The 12018-nt window shown below is 32.3% G+C and overlaps 1 protein-coding gene across 1 annotated transcript in view; it reads left to right on the plus strand.

Annotated features, from left to right (window-relative positions):
• The window catches only part of FANCL (FA complementation group L), a 53281-nt gene that overhangs the window by 20459 nt on the left and 20804 nt on the right, over nucleotides 1-12018 (plus strand). Inside the window, exons 6-7 of the mRNA XM_054575418.1 lie at nucleotides 4312-4408; nucleotides 9252-9320. Of these exons, the coding sequence (XP_054431393.1) occupies nucleotides 4312-4408; nucleotides 9252-9320 (166 nt within the window). The remainder of the gene's footprint in view (nucleotides 1-4311; nucleotides 4409-9251; nucleotides 9321-12018) is intronic.

Raw genomic sequence — 12018 nt, forward strand, 5'->3', positions numbered from 1 at the left:
TGTGCGTGAGGGGTCCAAGAAGGAACATTGTCACTTGCTCAGCTCTCAGCAGGCTTTCAGTCACTTCCCCCACTACCCACAAGAAAATTGGGCCCTTCTGGGGCTGATTCCCAGGTGGGTGGGTTTGTGTATGTTTCAGACCCCATGGGTCTCTGCAACAGACTCTCCTGTGAAGCTGGGAGTTGCTTCTGCCACCGCAACCCACACAGATTTTTTACATCCAGAGGTTTTGAATCTTTCTTTTCCCACACTGGAACCCTGGATTGTGTGGTCTGTCTTGCTCCCCAGCTGTCCCTCTGGTTTATCTGCACACAAATGTGGGACCGCCCAGTCTGCCAACTGCTGCCTTGCCTGCCCTGTCTTCAGCCACCACCTTGCTACACGTCCTTTCCACCCCAGCTGCTTGTCTCAGCCTCGGCCGCCAGTCTCTGCCCATCCTTCCAGTCTGGATGAACGTTTCTTCTTTAGCTCCTTGGTTGTCAGACTTCCATACAGCTCGGTTTTCTGGCAGTTCTGGTTATTTTTTGTTTTTAAATTTGTTGTTGTCCTTTCTATGATTGTGCGAGGAGGCAAGGTGTATCTACCTATGCCTCCATCTTGGCTGGAAGTCTGAAATAGACTGTTTAAAGACTGATTTTTATATTACTTGTAAGAGCCTCTCATTGTTTTTCCCCCCTTTAATATTTATTTTATAGACCAGATGCTAAATTATTCTTTCCTACTGTGAATAGATAGAAATGTGTGTGTTTTTTTTAAATTAGAGTACAGGCTAACCTATTAACAAAGAGAACCTCAAATCCTGAATGTTTCAAGCAAAATAGAATTTTATTCCTCCCTCATTAACAGTGTAGAGGTAGGCAGATGGTCAAGAGTGAGTACAGGTGGCCCTGTTCTACAAGATCATCCAAGAACTCAAGTTTCTTTGATTTGTTTCTCAACTGTCTACTGTATTGGTCGTATAGTAGCTACTACCCATGTGTGGCTATTGGCATTTATATTTAAACTAAATTAAAATTACAGTGTGGATACTAGCTATATTCTAAGTTCTCCATAGCTGTATATAGCCTGTGGCTGCTGTTTTGGGCAGGGCAGGTGTAGGATACCTCCATTATTGCAGAAAGTGCTGGTGGTCAGAGCTGCACGAAGAGAGTTGCTCTTGTCTGCATGGTCTTTGCTGGCTCTTATTGGCCTGTCTCAGATCTAGTCAAAAGGAAGGGGGAGTGAGAGGGGCGCTGGAGAGGAGAAGGCACAGTTTTGTTAATAAGTGATCCAAAAGATGCACATACCAATCACTTTTGTTTGCAGTCCATTGGCCAGAATTTAGTAATATGCTGATACCCAAGGGCAACTAGGAAGGGTTGCTGGCTGGATGGAAGTGTATCCTGCGAAAACCTGGTGTAGCTGAGGATGCTAGGGAGATAGGGGTTCTATTATCAAGAAGAAGAAGGTGAGAATAAATACTAGATGACATATAGAAGTCTAAGTTACATGTACTCAAGGTATTAATAATCATAATAAGATTTCTCCTTGTCCCTGAAACAAAGTAGGCAGAAATCAAGATGAAGAAAATGTTTAATTTTAAATGACTAGGTTGAGATTAACATGAAAGTATAAATGTCTTTTACTGTTTTATTTGACTTCTTAAAAGTTTAACAAAATTAATTTTACCATTTTGACTGTAGGGACACATTTTGGGCATGACATTTTCTCTAGTGTATTATCTCCATGTCTTAAACTTTGTGGAAGGGTGATAATCTTGCTTGTGTGATTGGAAACAAAAGACTAGAACTTGTGTTTATTTCTGTCCAGTTTTATAGATGTTCAATAATGATTTGAACATTTGGATGAGGAGAAGCAATGGGAAGTACTAGTTGGTGATTTCGTTGTTTCTTTTTTTCCCTCACCCTTCTTGTGTTCTCTTTGTATATATTCATCATGGTTATAATCTACTTAAGGCTTATAAAGAAAAGCATTTTCCCACATTGTTTCCCACATTTTTTCTTATCGCCAATATTATTCTTTGAGACAAACACTCTGAAATAGTCATGATTACAATTTTCAAATAAATGCCTATATTCAATATTGCTTGATTTATCAGTTTTAGGAATTACTTACTGATTATTATAATTAGAAGGGATGTAGCTCCTGTAGTACCACCTCTCTCCCTTCTTTATTGTTCTTTTATTCTTCTATTATGGTTAATATTTCTTAAACTTCTTTCATGACCATTCAATTAATGGTATGTATCTTTTACTCTCCAATTAGCAATTACAAATTTTAGTGTTCCTAATCTTTTCTCCTCATCTCTTTCCCCTTTATACCTCTCAATTTTTGTGATCTCTTTCTTTTAAATTAAAGTAGTCAAATATATTTACATTAGTTCCTGTAACTATAATTCTTTTAGCTTTGGCTATTGCTGGATTTTTGAAATTGTGGTTAGTAAGTGGTTTGATTTTTTTTGTGCCTATAAAACTATTTTGCATTGGAAAGTTTATGGTAGAGCAATTATAGTATTTAACACAGCTTCATTGTTTATAATTTAGTTTAAAACTTCCTTTTGTCTTTTGATTTCTTATATACTTTTTAAACATTCCCTTAATTTCTCCCCATATATGTCATACCATCTATTCTATAGACTTACTTTCTTTTTCTTTCCTTTTTTTTTACCAGTTATCTCACTTCTGGAACCCTTTTTTTCCTGTCTTCTAATGTGTTTTGTCAGCCAGTGTTCTGTAAATGACTTTTTATTTTAATCAAATTTGTTGAAAATTTGCTTTAGTTAATGCTCTTTCCTTCTTGTTCCTTATGTAACTGTGGGTTTATATACACCTTTTAATCTTTTTTTAGTGAGTAGATAGAAGCATATGCATATGCTTATATCAGCATCTTGAACCTGAAGTGTTGATATTTTCAGAGTTAGGTGCCCATGTATCTAACTTTTGGAATTGTATAGATAAAACATGTGATAGAATCTTACGTTCTAAATTTTTGGAGGGAGAGGAATTTGAGATGTTTATAGATATAGGTGAAAGAAAGAAATAATTAAACATTTGTATATAAAACCATTGATATTTTAATGTAAATAAACATTTTTCTAGAATAATTTTACTTTTATTTGTTTTCTAAGACCCTAGACATTTTACAGATTATGATAAACATTCCTTCTGTTAATAAAAATTGCTTTATCTTTAGTCTGTTGTTGAAGACATGCGCCTTTTAAATTTAGATCTATTTTTCATTACAAAGTATTCCACACCTTTGTTGCCCAGCATATTTTTTGAAATTGACCCACTTTTACCATTATATCTGGCCAGTGACTAAACAGCTTATAGTGATGTTAAAAAAATGTTTCCTGGGTTAGGAGGCTAATGTTAGTTCTGAACTCTAATGGGTCTTACCATCAGTGTGGGTGATAAGTTGCACAATACTCTTAGGCTACTTTTTATCTTTACAAGAGAATAGTATTGTAAAAATGTCAAAAAATATCCACATGCCCAGTTCACTAGTAAATGTACTACTAAATTTGAACATTTTTGGCAGTAGCTTATGCTACTCAAGGGACCATAGTTTTACAGAATGATATATTTCAAAGGGTATTGGTTTCCATTATAGAAAATTCATGCATTTAGAGCAACTTAAAGCCAAAACAACTGTGCTTGTGCTAGATGTTTAAAATATTAGTCATCTTGAATACATGCCCAGGTTAAGTGTCAGAAGCTATATATCGCACAAAAAGAAAATTTATTGTTAGGAGACCAAGCTGTACCTGTGCTTATACAGCATTTTCCTTGGAGGATCAATTTGAGTATATGAAGTAATATCAGCCAGATTTTTATAAGTAACATTATTGATAATAAAGGAAAAGTTCATCGAGGAGAAAACAAATAAAGGAAGCATAAAAGTCTCATACTGTATGAAACTACAGAAATGGATCAGAGAGTTTGACAGGAAGTTTAATGTGTACATAAGTAGAGGCTGACAGGAACATGCTGTGTGTGCCAAAGGTTCCAGTGATGGAAAACCGAAACATAGTGCTCACTGACCACAGCATGAGCCTTGACACACATTGTAAATAATCCAGAGATCTATGACTGCATTAAGCACTAGGCTGGTGTATTAACGGCAGTAAATCTATATAGCAGCATAAAGGGCTGGCATGCAGAAATCCCTCTGATTAATATTTGTAATGGATTAATAGGAATATAGCAAATATTTTTATTTTGAATCGTGCCATCCTTCACTGCTGCCTCCCCCCTTCCCCAGGCTTGCCCTCCCCAGGGTGATCGTTTTTTATTCTCTTCCACTCACCAGACTTGTATCTGTGGATTCTTGCTTCAGTACCATCAAGTTAAGAGCTGAAGATGCTTCTGGTAGAGAGCATCTAATCACTCTCAAGTTGAAGGCAAAGGTATGTGCTTCATTAAACTGTTGTTGTGGTCAGGAAATACTTGGTAAAATGACTGCTATGAATGTTTTCAATGTAAAGAAATGCTAGCTGCTTCTAAAAAATACACATATGGTACTTACAAAATTTTATTTTGAAAAGCCTCACAGAAAATTCACCAGGTTTCCAAAAGCCTAGATATAATTTCATGTCACTATTTTAGTTCAAATTTGATTAAAATATAGACTTCATAAAAAAGAAATATTGCAATAGGATCCAGCAGCCTCAAAGTACCAAAATGTTTTTTTTGTAACATCCAATATAGAAAGAGTTGGGAGTTTCCACTATCCCAAGAAAAGTTTTACTGAAGGTCTTTTGTCTTCAAATCTTATTATGAACTAATTACCTTTATAGTTCTTATTTCTGACCCAGTCCCGACCCTTAGAACAAACACACACACATATTTTTTGTTATTCGTTTGTTTTAACTGAATTTTTTATACTTCTGTTATTTTCAGAATTTGCCAAGGTTATGCCTCTACATATAGAGCCCTATATTATAGGCTAGTGATCTATAGCTACTCATTAATTTATTGGCACAAAACATAGCTATTTCATCTTTATTTTTTAGTTCTAGATTGTGAATTTTGAGAAATAAGTAGAATAAGCAAGTTCAGCATATTAATCACTTATTTAGTAGTCACTGGGAAAACATTAGAATTTGAGAAACCAGGACATCTTTTTTTTTTTTTTTTATTCCCAGGAGTCATCAATCAACTCTATTTCAGAAGATTGTAGTGATGAAAAGATCAATTGTGTTTGTCCTTTTAAAAAATGTGCCTGGCATTTAAGCTTTCCAGGAGAGAGAATTAATACATAAAGCTGTACTGGGTGACAGAGAAAAGTTGATATCTTATAGGGACTCTATATCAGACAAGTTGAGGAATTATTCTCTTTTTCTTGCACACAGAATGTTTAGGTATAATTTTAAGACTCATGTGATGTCTTAAAAAAATTAGTGGGCCAGAAATCTTATTTGTAAAAGAAGTTACATGGATATTTTGGTTAAACTAAAGAAAAAAATATTTTCCCTTTTAATTTATAAAGGTGTGCTTTTGTAAAGACCAGGGAGAAGGCTGCCTTTATCCTTCCAAAGGTCACATACTGCCAGTGGCAAGGGTTCTGTCACTTCTTTCAAAGCTCTATTTGTTTATAATTTGTACATTGATAAAAGTTGCTTTGCCACTGTGAAAACCAAAATGAAAGATTTTAAATACATCCTGCCTTGATTCTGTTTTCTTTTTCTTAATAGCCTAATTTTTGCAAGCATGCCTACTTACTGAACAGATAATGCTTTAAGTCTACACTGCCTGTATCTGTATCTGCAAAATGTTATTATTAATTCCAGTTAATGATGTTATTGGTAGTATTGAGAGCAAGATGTAGCTACTAGTCTGTGTGCTTCTCTTAATGTCTTCACAAGGTAGATAAAGAGACACTTTTAATATTTCTCTGGAGAACATTTTCAAGTGTTTTTGCAGTATCGATATCTGAAGCACTATCTTAGATGCCATGGCAGAAGAGAAGAGAAGGCTTTATTTGAGTTGGGAAGGAATTAAGAAGAAAATAATGTTTTTTTTTCTACTCTGTATTACAGAGTAGAACGAAATGAATCTTATTTTGGTATGATTTACCAGAGTCTTTAATTGTCCATTTAGTTCAGTTTTCATAGAGACAGACCCAAGTACTCTTTCAGATGTGATAATTTTTTTTCTAGCAGTATTTGGGTCTGGGATTGTCAGTTAAAAGTGGTGATAGCTGAAACTGTGTTAAGAGTGTATAATGCAAAATCTTAATCCAACTAAATTTTAAAGGATCAAGTTGATTTTTTTTTTAACAAGCCTTAAAGCAGGCTGATTTTGTAAATACACAAACTTTTTTTTGATATATTATAAAGAAATCCATTCATTTTAGTATTTTTATTCTGGAATAGATACTTCCAATTCTGCTCCTTTCCTTGCTGTCTCCAAAAATCCGTAAAGAAAAAAATATTAATTGTGACTAGATGCCCCCTATTACAAATAATTATATAAACTAAAAAGAAATATGATGAGGAACATAGTTAAATTTTGTTGTTTTTGTAAGTGCATTTTTATGCAGTACTTACAATATATCCTGAACTGTGGGATGGAATTATTATCTTTCCTTGAAAAAGATGTAGCCTAGGCATTCCTCAGCTTTGGCCAAGATCAGAACTACTTGGAAAACAAAGGCCAAATGTGCACCAGGGGCTGGGCACTCTGTCTCTGATGGCCGTTTTTGTAATCCACGGTTTGTACGTATTCACTTGCCTTACCTCTTAGATGGTCCAATCACAGAACAGTTTGGGTTAAAATTTTTCTTAGAACTATGTACTATAGAGCCTAAATATATTGCATGTGACAAAAAATATACTTTTATCATTTTATAATTGTATTATTTTGTAATTATTGATTTGACCGAATTAGTTGAAGATTATAAAAAGTATATGTTAATTAAAAATAATTACAATACTTATTTTTCAATTAATATTCTTTTATGTGGTGCTTTTATTGTTGTTAATTATATTTCTAAAGTGAAACTTTTGATAGTCTGTGGTGGTTTTATATATACCTATACTTCTTACTGAAAACTATCTGCATTTTGTTACTTATTTTACAATATTATTTTAGTTATGTTGTAGTTAGTACTGCAATACAAATGATTCTTAAAATGAATATCTAGGCTACTACTTCATAATTCATGTTAAATTACCCATACATATATAAATTTGTGCTTCTTTTTTAGATTCTATGCAGTTATATGCAGTTATATATAGATTCTATGAAGTTATATAAAATTTATTGTATAAATAAAATTGATCTTAAATGTGAATATAATTAACACATACTATATACATTTACCTTATAACAGATATACAATAAAGCCACCTACATATAGATCAGTCTAATTTATGTTTGTATGTTTACATAATTGTACATAAAATATATTTAAAATATATTCATCTTAAAACTATCTCACATTTTTGTATGTGGGATCATATTTATTATAACCTGCTTTTTTGTCCAACTATTTATTAGATCTCTTTCTATGACAGTACACACATACCAAATAGTGTACTGAGTCCTACTGAAATATAAGACCATATACTTAAGATAATGAGTTGTATGTGCTTAATGACTTCCAAAGTCATAGGTACTTCCCTTAGTTTAGCTACTCTAACTACAGTAAACATTTCATTAACTTCATACTCTTAATCAGATTGATGATTTAAGTTAGAGAGTTGATATTGTTTATTGTTAAAATCAGCGGGAGATAAATAGCAGTAAGTCAAAGCAAAATAAATATTCCGTTTTTGACCCATGGAGGTTTCATGTGTGCATTATTAGCTTTATGAAATCTTAACATTTTAGAGGGAAAAGGGATTTTATAACACTTTTAATTGAATTTCATCATTTTTACTTATAAAACAAGTTCTGTGACTTGTTCAAGATCACACAAATTAATTAGCAGAGCTGAAAACCAGAGAAAGCCAAAGTCTCTGCCTGCATTCACTTTGAGATAATCACACGACTTATAAAAATAGCATAGAAATTGTTTTCCAGTGATTACAGCAGTTACACTCTTAAATACATCATTGGCTATTTTAATTGTCTGAAATAGAGCTCCCTCCTTAATTTCAGCCTGGCCTTTCTCCATTTTCTTTTTTCCAAATTAGAGCATTGTTATATTTTTATATGGTTTCCTATATACTTGCCTTTGTGTTATCAGTTCTACATAACCAGATACTATTAGTCAGAGTCTATAAGTTTGCTTTCAGCCAACAGATTATTGTAACTGAATGTTAATTCATTTTAGAGCATTGACTTCAGTGGACTGATATTTTTCAAATTCTATGGAGATAATTTTTGTCCCTTTTTGCTTTATTCAACAAAGTAGGGAAAAATAAGGTGAAAAATTGAATCTAAAACTTATTTTAACCATTCTGTCAAATGAGAGAAAATTTTCCTAAAACTAAGCTTTTTTTAGTATTGGGATAAATTTAGCTTTTTAATGGAAATAAATGAGTTTTTAAAAAAATTACATGTGACTGAAAAATCCAGACTTGCATTTAAGAGATATCATGTAGTACCATTCTCTAGTAACAAAAATGATTTTAAGAAAAACTATGTTTTATCTTTGTTAACTTAGAAACCTGATTTGTCCTAGGGACAGTTTTTTTTTGTCTAAAACTGTTGAAAAATTAATTTTCTATTAACTATGAAAATCTTTTTCTGGCTTGAAACTATTACTTTTGTTTTTCCTTAATAAGCCAGAGGGCATCTTATTGTTTCTTTTTTTTATCTTCTTACTAAAAGTAATTACTTAATTGTGGAAAATACTTTGTATAATTGATAATTGTATTTTTGTACATTTCTTGATTGTGATACTGCCTCTTTAAATAGTAACTGAGCCTACTTGAGATTAAATTTTAGACTAAAAGGAAACTAATGCCAATTAGTTTGATCTCTTATTTTAAAGATAAGAAACTGAAGTCCAGTGTAGTTTACCCCTCAAATCACATTAGCAGCTGACCTAACCCTGACTTAATTCATTCCTCTTTGCTCAAAACTGATTACATTGTTACTGCCAAATCACCGAACTTTGTACCTCCTGAGCATAACTTGACTATTAATCATTTCTTGACATCTCTTTAACGGTAGAATCAAAATATTTATATGTAATAAATTTGCATTTATAATACTTTTACTAATATACTCAGTCTTTATAAAATACCTCATGTGAAATTGTCAGAAACAAAAATAACCAAATTTTATGCTTTTTCATAGTACCCTGCAGAATCACCCGATTGTATTGTGGATTTTCCTGTTTCATTTTCTGTCTCCTGTACACCACAGGTACAATCATAAATTTATTTTAAGTAGCTAAAAGAACATATTCTATTTATTGTAAGTGGCCATTATAGTTATAAAGTGATTTTTTTAAACTTTTCTTTAAGCATTTGTTTATAAACAGTACTTCTAGAGTGCCTCTTTCACATTTCCTCATAATTAATGTTCATTTTTCTCTTTGCACACACATGCACGCACATGTGCACACATGTAAACACACCTTCTAGCCTTTAGATCTTTATGCTTCAGTTAAGATAAACATGAAGCAGCTTTCCTGACAGAAATTTTGCTTTAAATTTAAATTTGAAAGGACTCCTTATAAAGCAGTAAGCAGAAAGTGGAAAATTGGGTGAAATTTTTCAGATTGCTAAAACTTTTAACATTGATGACGTAATATCAGAGGATCTTTTTCAAAGGAGGATCAATTATGACTAAAGATATAATAAACCTTGTCATTTCAAATCAGATTTTATTGTGTTAAAGTGTTTCTCCTTCATTCATCCTTGAACTTAGGCTAGTTTCTTTTTGTATGTGCTTTGAAGCATTCATACTTTGAATAAAGAACATAGGAGATTCTTTCTCCTACTCCTGTGAATTGGATTTCTCAATACATGATACCTAACAAGATCATGTATTTAGAAGCGCATTGTAAACTGTAACATATACAGTTATAAGGTGGTATGATTATTGGTAATGCCATCATCAACATTACATGTGTGATTTCTAAAGATCTGGCAGAATAGTAGCAGTTAGGTGCAAAGGGTGATCTAGTGGTGATGGGCACGATCCTTTCACTGGTAAATCGTGTCACTTTAATGCAATTGAGAACATTTCTGTACTTGTGCAGAGGAAAAAAAACTGCTAGTGACATTTTACAAATACTTTCTAAACAGAAGTTACCTATTGTTTTGTTATCAAAATTTCATAGGTTCAAGTGAAAATGTATGCTTACATTTTATATTACAAATACATAAAGTAATTGTCCTATATGTGAAGTTAGTTTAAAAAAAAAAGTCTAACAGGATTTAAATAGTCTTATGAAGGTTCAGTGTCATTTTAGTCATACATATATATTCAAAAATTATTTTTCTCATTTTATTCTTTAAAAATAACAAAGTCTTCCTCCTTTCCATAGAAATTGAGAAAAAAGAACAAAGTAAAGGAAAAACCATGGATTTGCTTTTGGTATTTTGTTATATGTTACAAATATATATATGAGATACTATGTTGACTTCTTAAAAAAGAATTAGAATTATATATCAATTGTATACCTTTCTTGTATTTTTGTCTATTTGCATTGTCTATTTGGCTCTATAAGCTTTATCTTTGTTTTATGTGAGATCATGAGATAACAATTGCACTTAGATTGTATTATTCTTTCCAGATACGATATCCCTAAGTTACACTTTATTATTTATCTAAACCCAAGGTTGAAGAATATTTTTTGGTGTTTCTTAGTTTTCTTCATGTAGATAACTATACAAGTTTCCCCCAGACTTGAATCTGTGAAAAAACATTTGCATCTCCACAGAAAAATGCCATTTAGCAAACTTAGCTTGTGATTCTACTACACTGAAAAATCTTTAAAGAAATTTTAAAATAATTTTGCATCCCTGCTTAACACTAACTACCCATGTAAGTATGGCGTGTTTATCATACTAATTCAGATTCAAGTTTTAGATTTAATTGGGCCATACAAGTTTTCTGTTTTGTACTAGCTTCAAGGAAATAGAATTAATTAGTAGTAATTGGAATGTAACAAATTGTTTTTTAAGTTACAGGATATACTAAAACATTAGCAAAGTACAAATAAAAATTTGGACACCTTTTTATCCACAACTCAAATTTGACAGATGTTAATATCTTATCACATTTGCTTCAGGTATATCTCTCCCTATTTCTTTCTCTCTCTCGGGAATAAAACGTTTTTGGAATAACTAAGATTTGCCCCTCTTTTCCCTCTCTCCTTTCCTCTTTATTTCCTTCTCTGTCATTCTAGAGAAAACCACTTCCCTGAAATTGATGTGTGTGCTATCTTTGCTTATTTTTTCTATGTTTGTTAATGCCATATTCTTTATGGCATTACAGTCTGACTTTTTCTGAGATTTTCAAATGATCCATGCATGTTTAGTACATTTATTTTAAATGCTTTATATCATTCCATTATATGAACCTACCAGTTAATTTATATGTTGCCCTACTGATGTGGTTGTTCACAATTTTCTTCCTAAATTTCTTGCTGCAGTGAACACCCTAACATGTTTTTTTGTACATGTGAGACTCTTAGTGTGTGTTATGCCTAGAAGTGAAAAATGCAGGATTGCAGGTAAATACACCTCTTTGAGATAACTAAACATTGCCAATTGCCTTCCAAAATTGGTTGTTTAAGTTTATACTCGTATCCAGCAATGCATAATATAATTCCTGCTTTCCGAAATCCCTTCCAAGTCTTAGTCTGATTTTAGCCTTACCTTAATTTTTTCTCTATTATAAGCATTCCTTCTATATTTTGGATAATTCTTTGTTGATTATTTTGGGATGCAAGTCTCTTCTCCCTGTGGCATGTCTTTTAACTTTGGATATGAAATAGTTTGTCAATCAGAAGTTTAACTTTCAGTGTGGTCCCATTTTTCAGTTTCTTGCTTGTGATTTTGACTTTTTTTTTTTGTCTCGAATGGAAAAATCTTGCATATCTTGTTCTGAG

The sequence above is a fragment of the Pteronotus mesoamericanus genome, unplaced genomic scaffold, assembly GCF_021234165.1.
Source record: "Pteronotus mesoamericanus isolate MK-2021 breed Mesoamerican mustached bat unplaced genomic scaffold, CSHL_Meso_final contig_291, whole genome shotgun sequence".
NCBI lineage: Eukaryota > Metazoa > Chordata > Mammalia > Chiroptera > Mormoopidae > Pteronotus > Pteronotus mesoamericanus.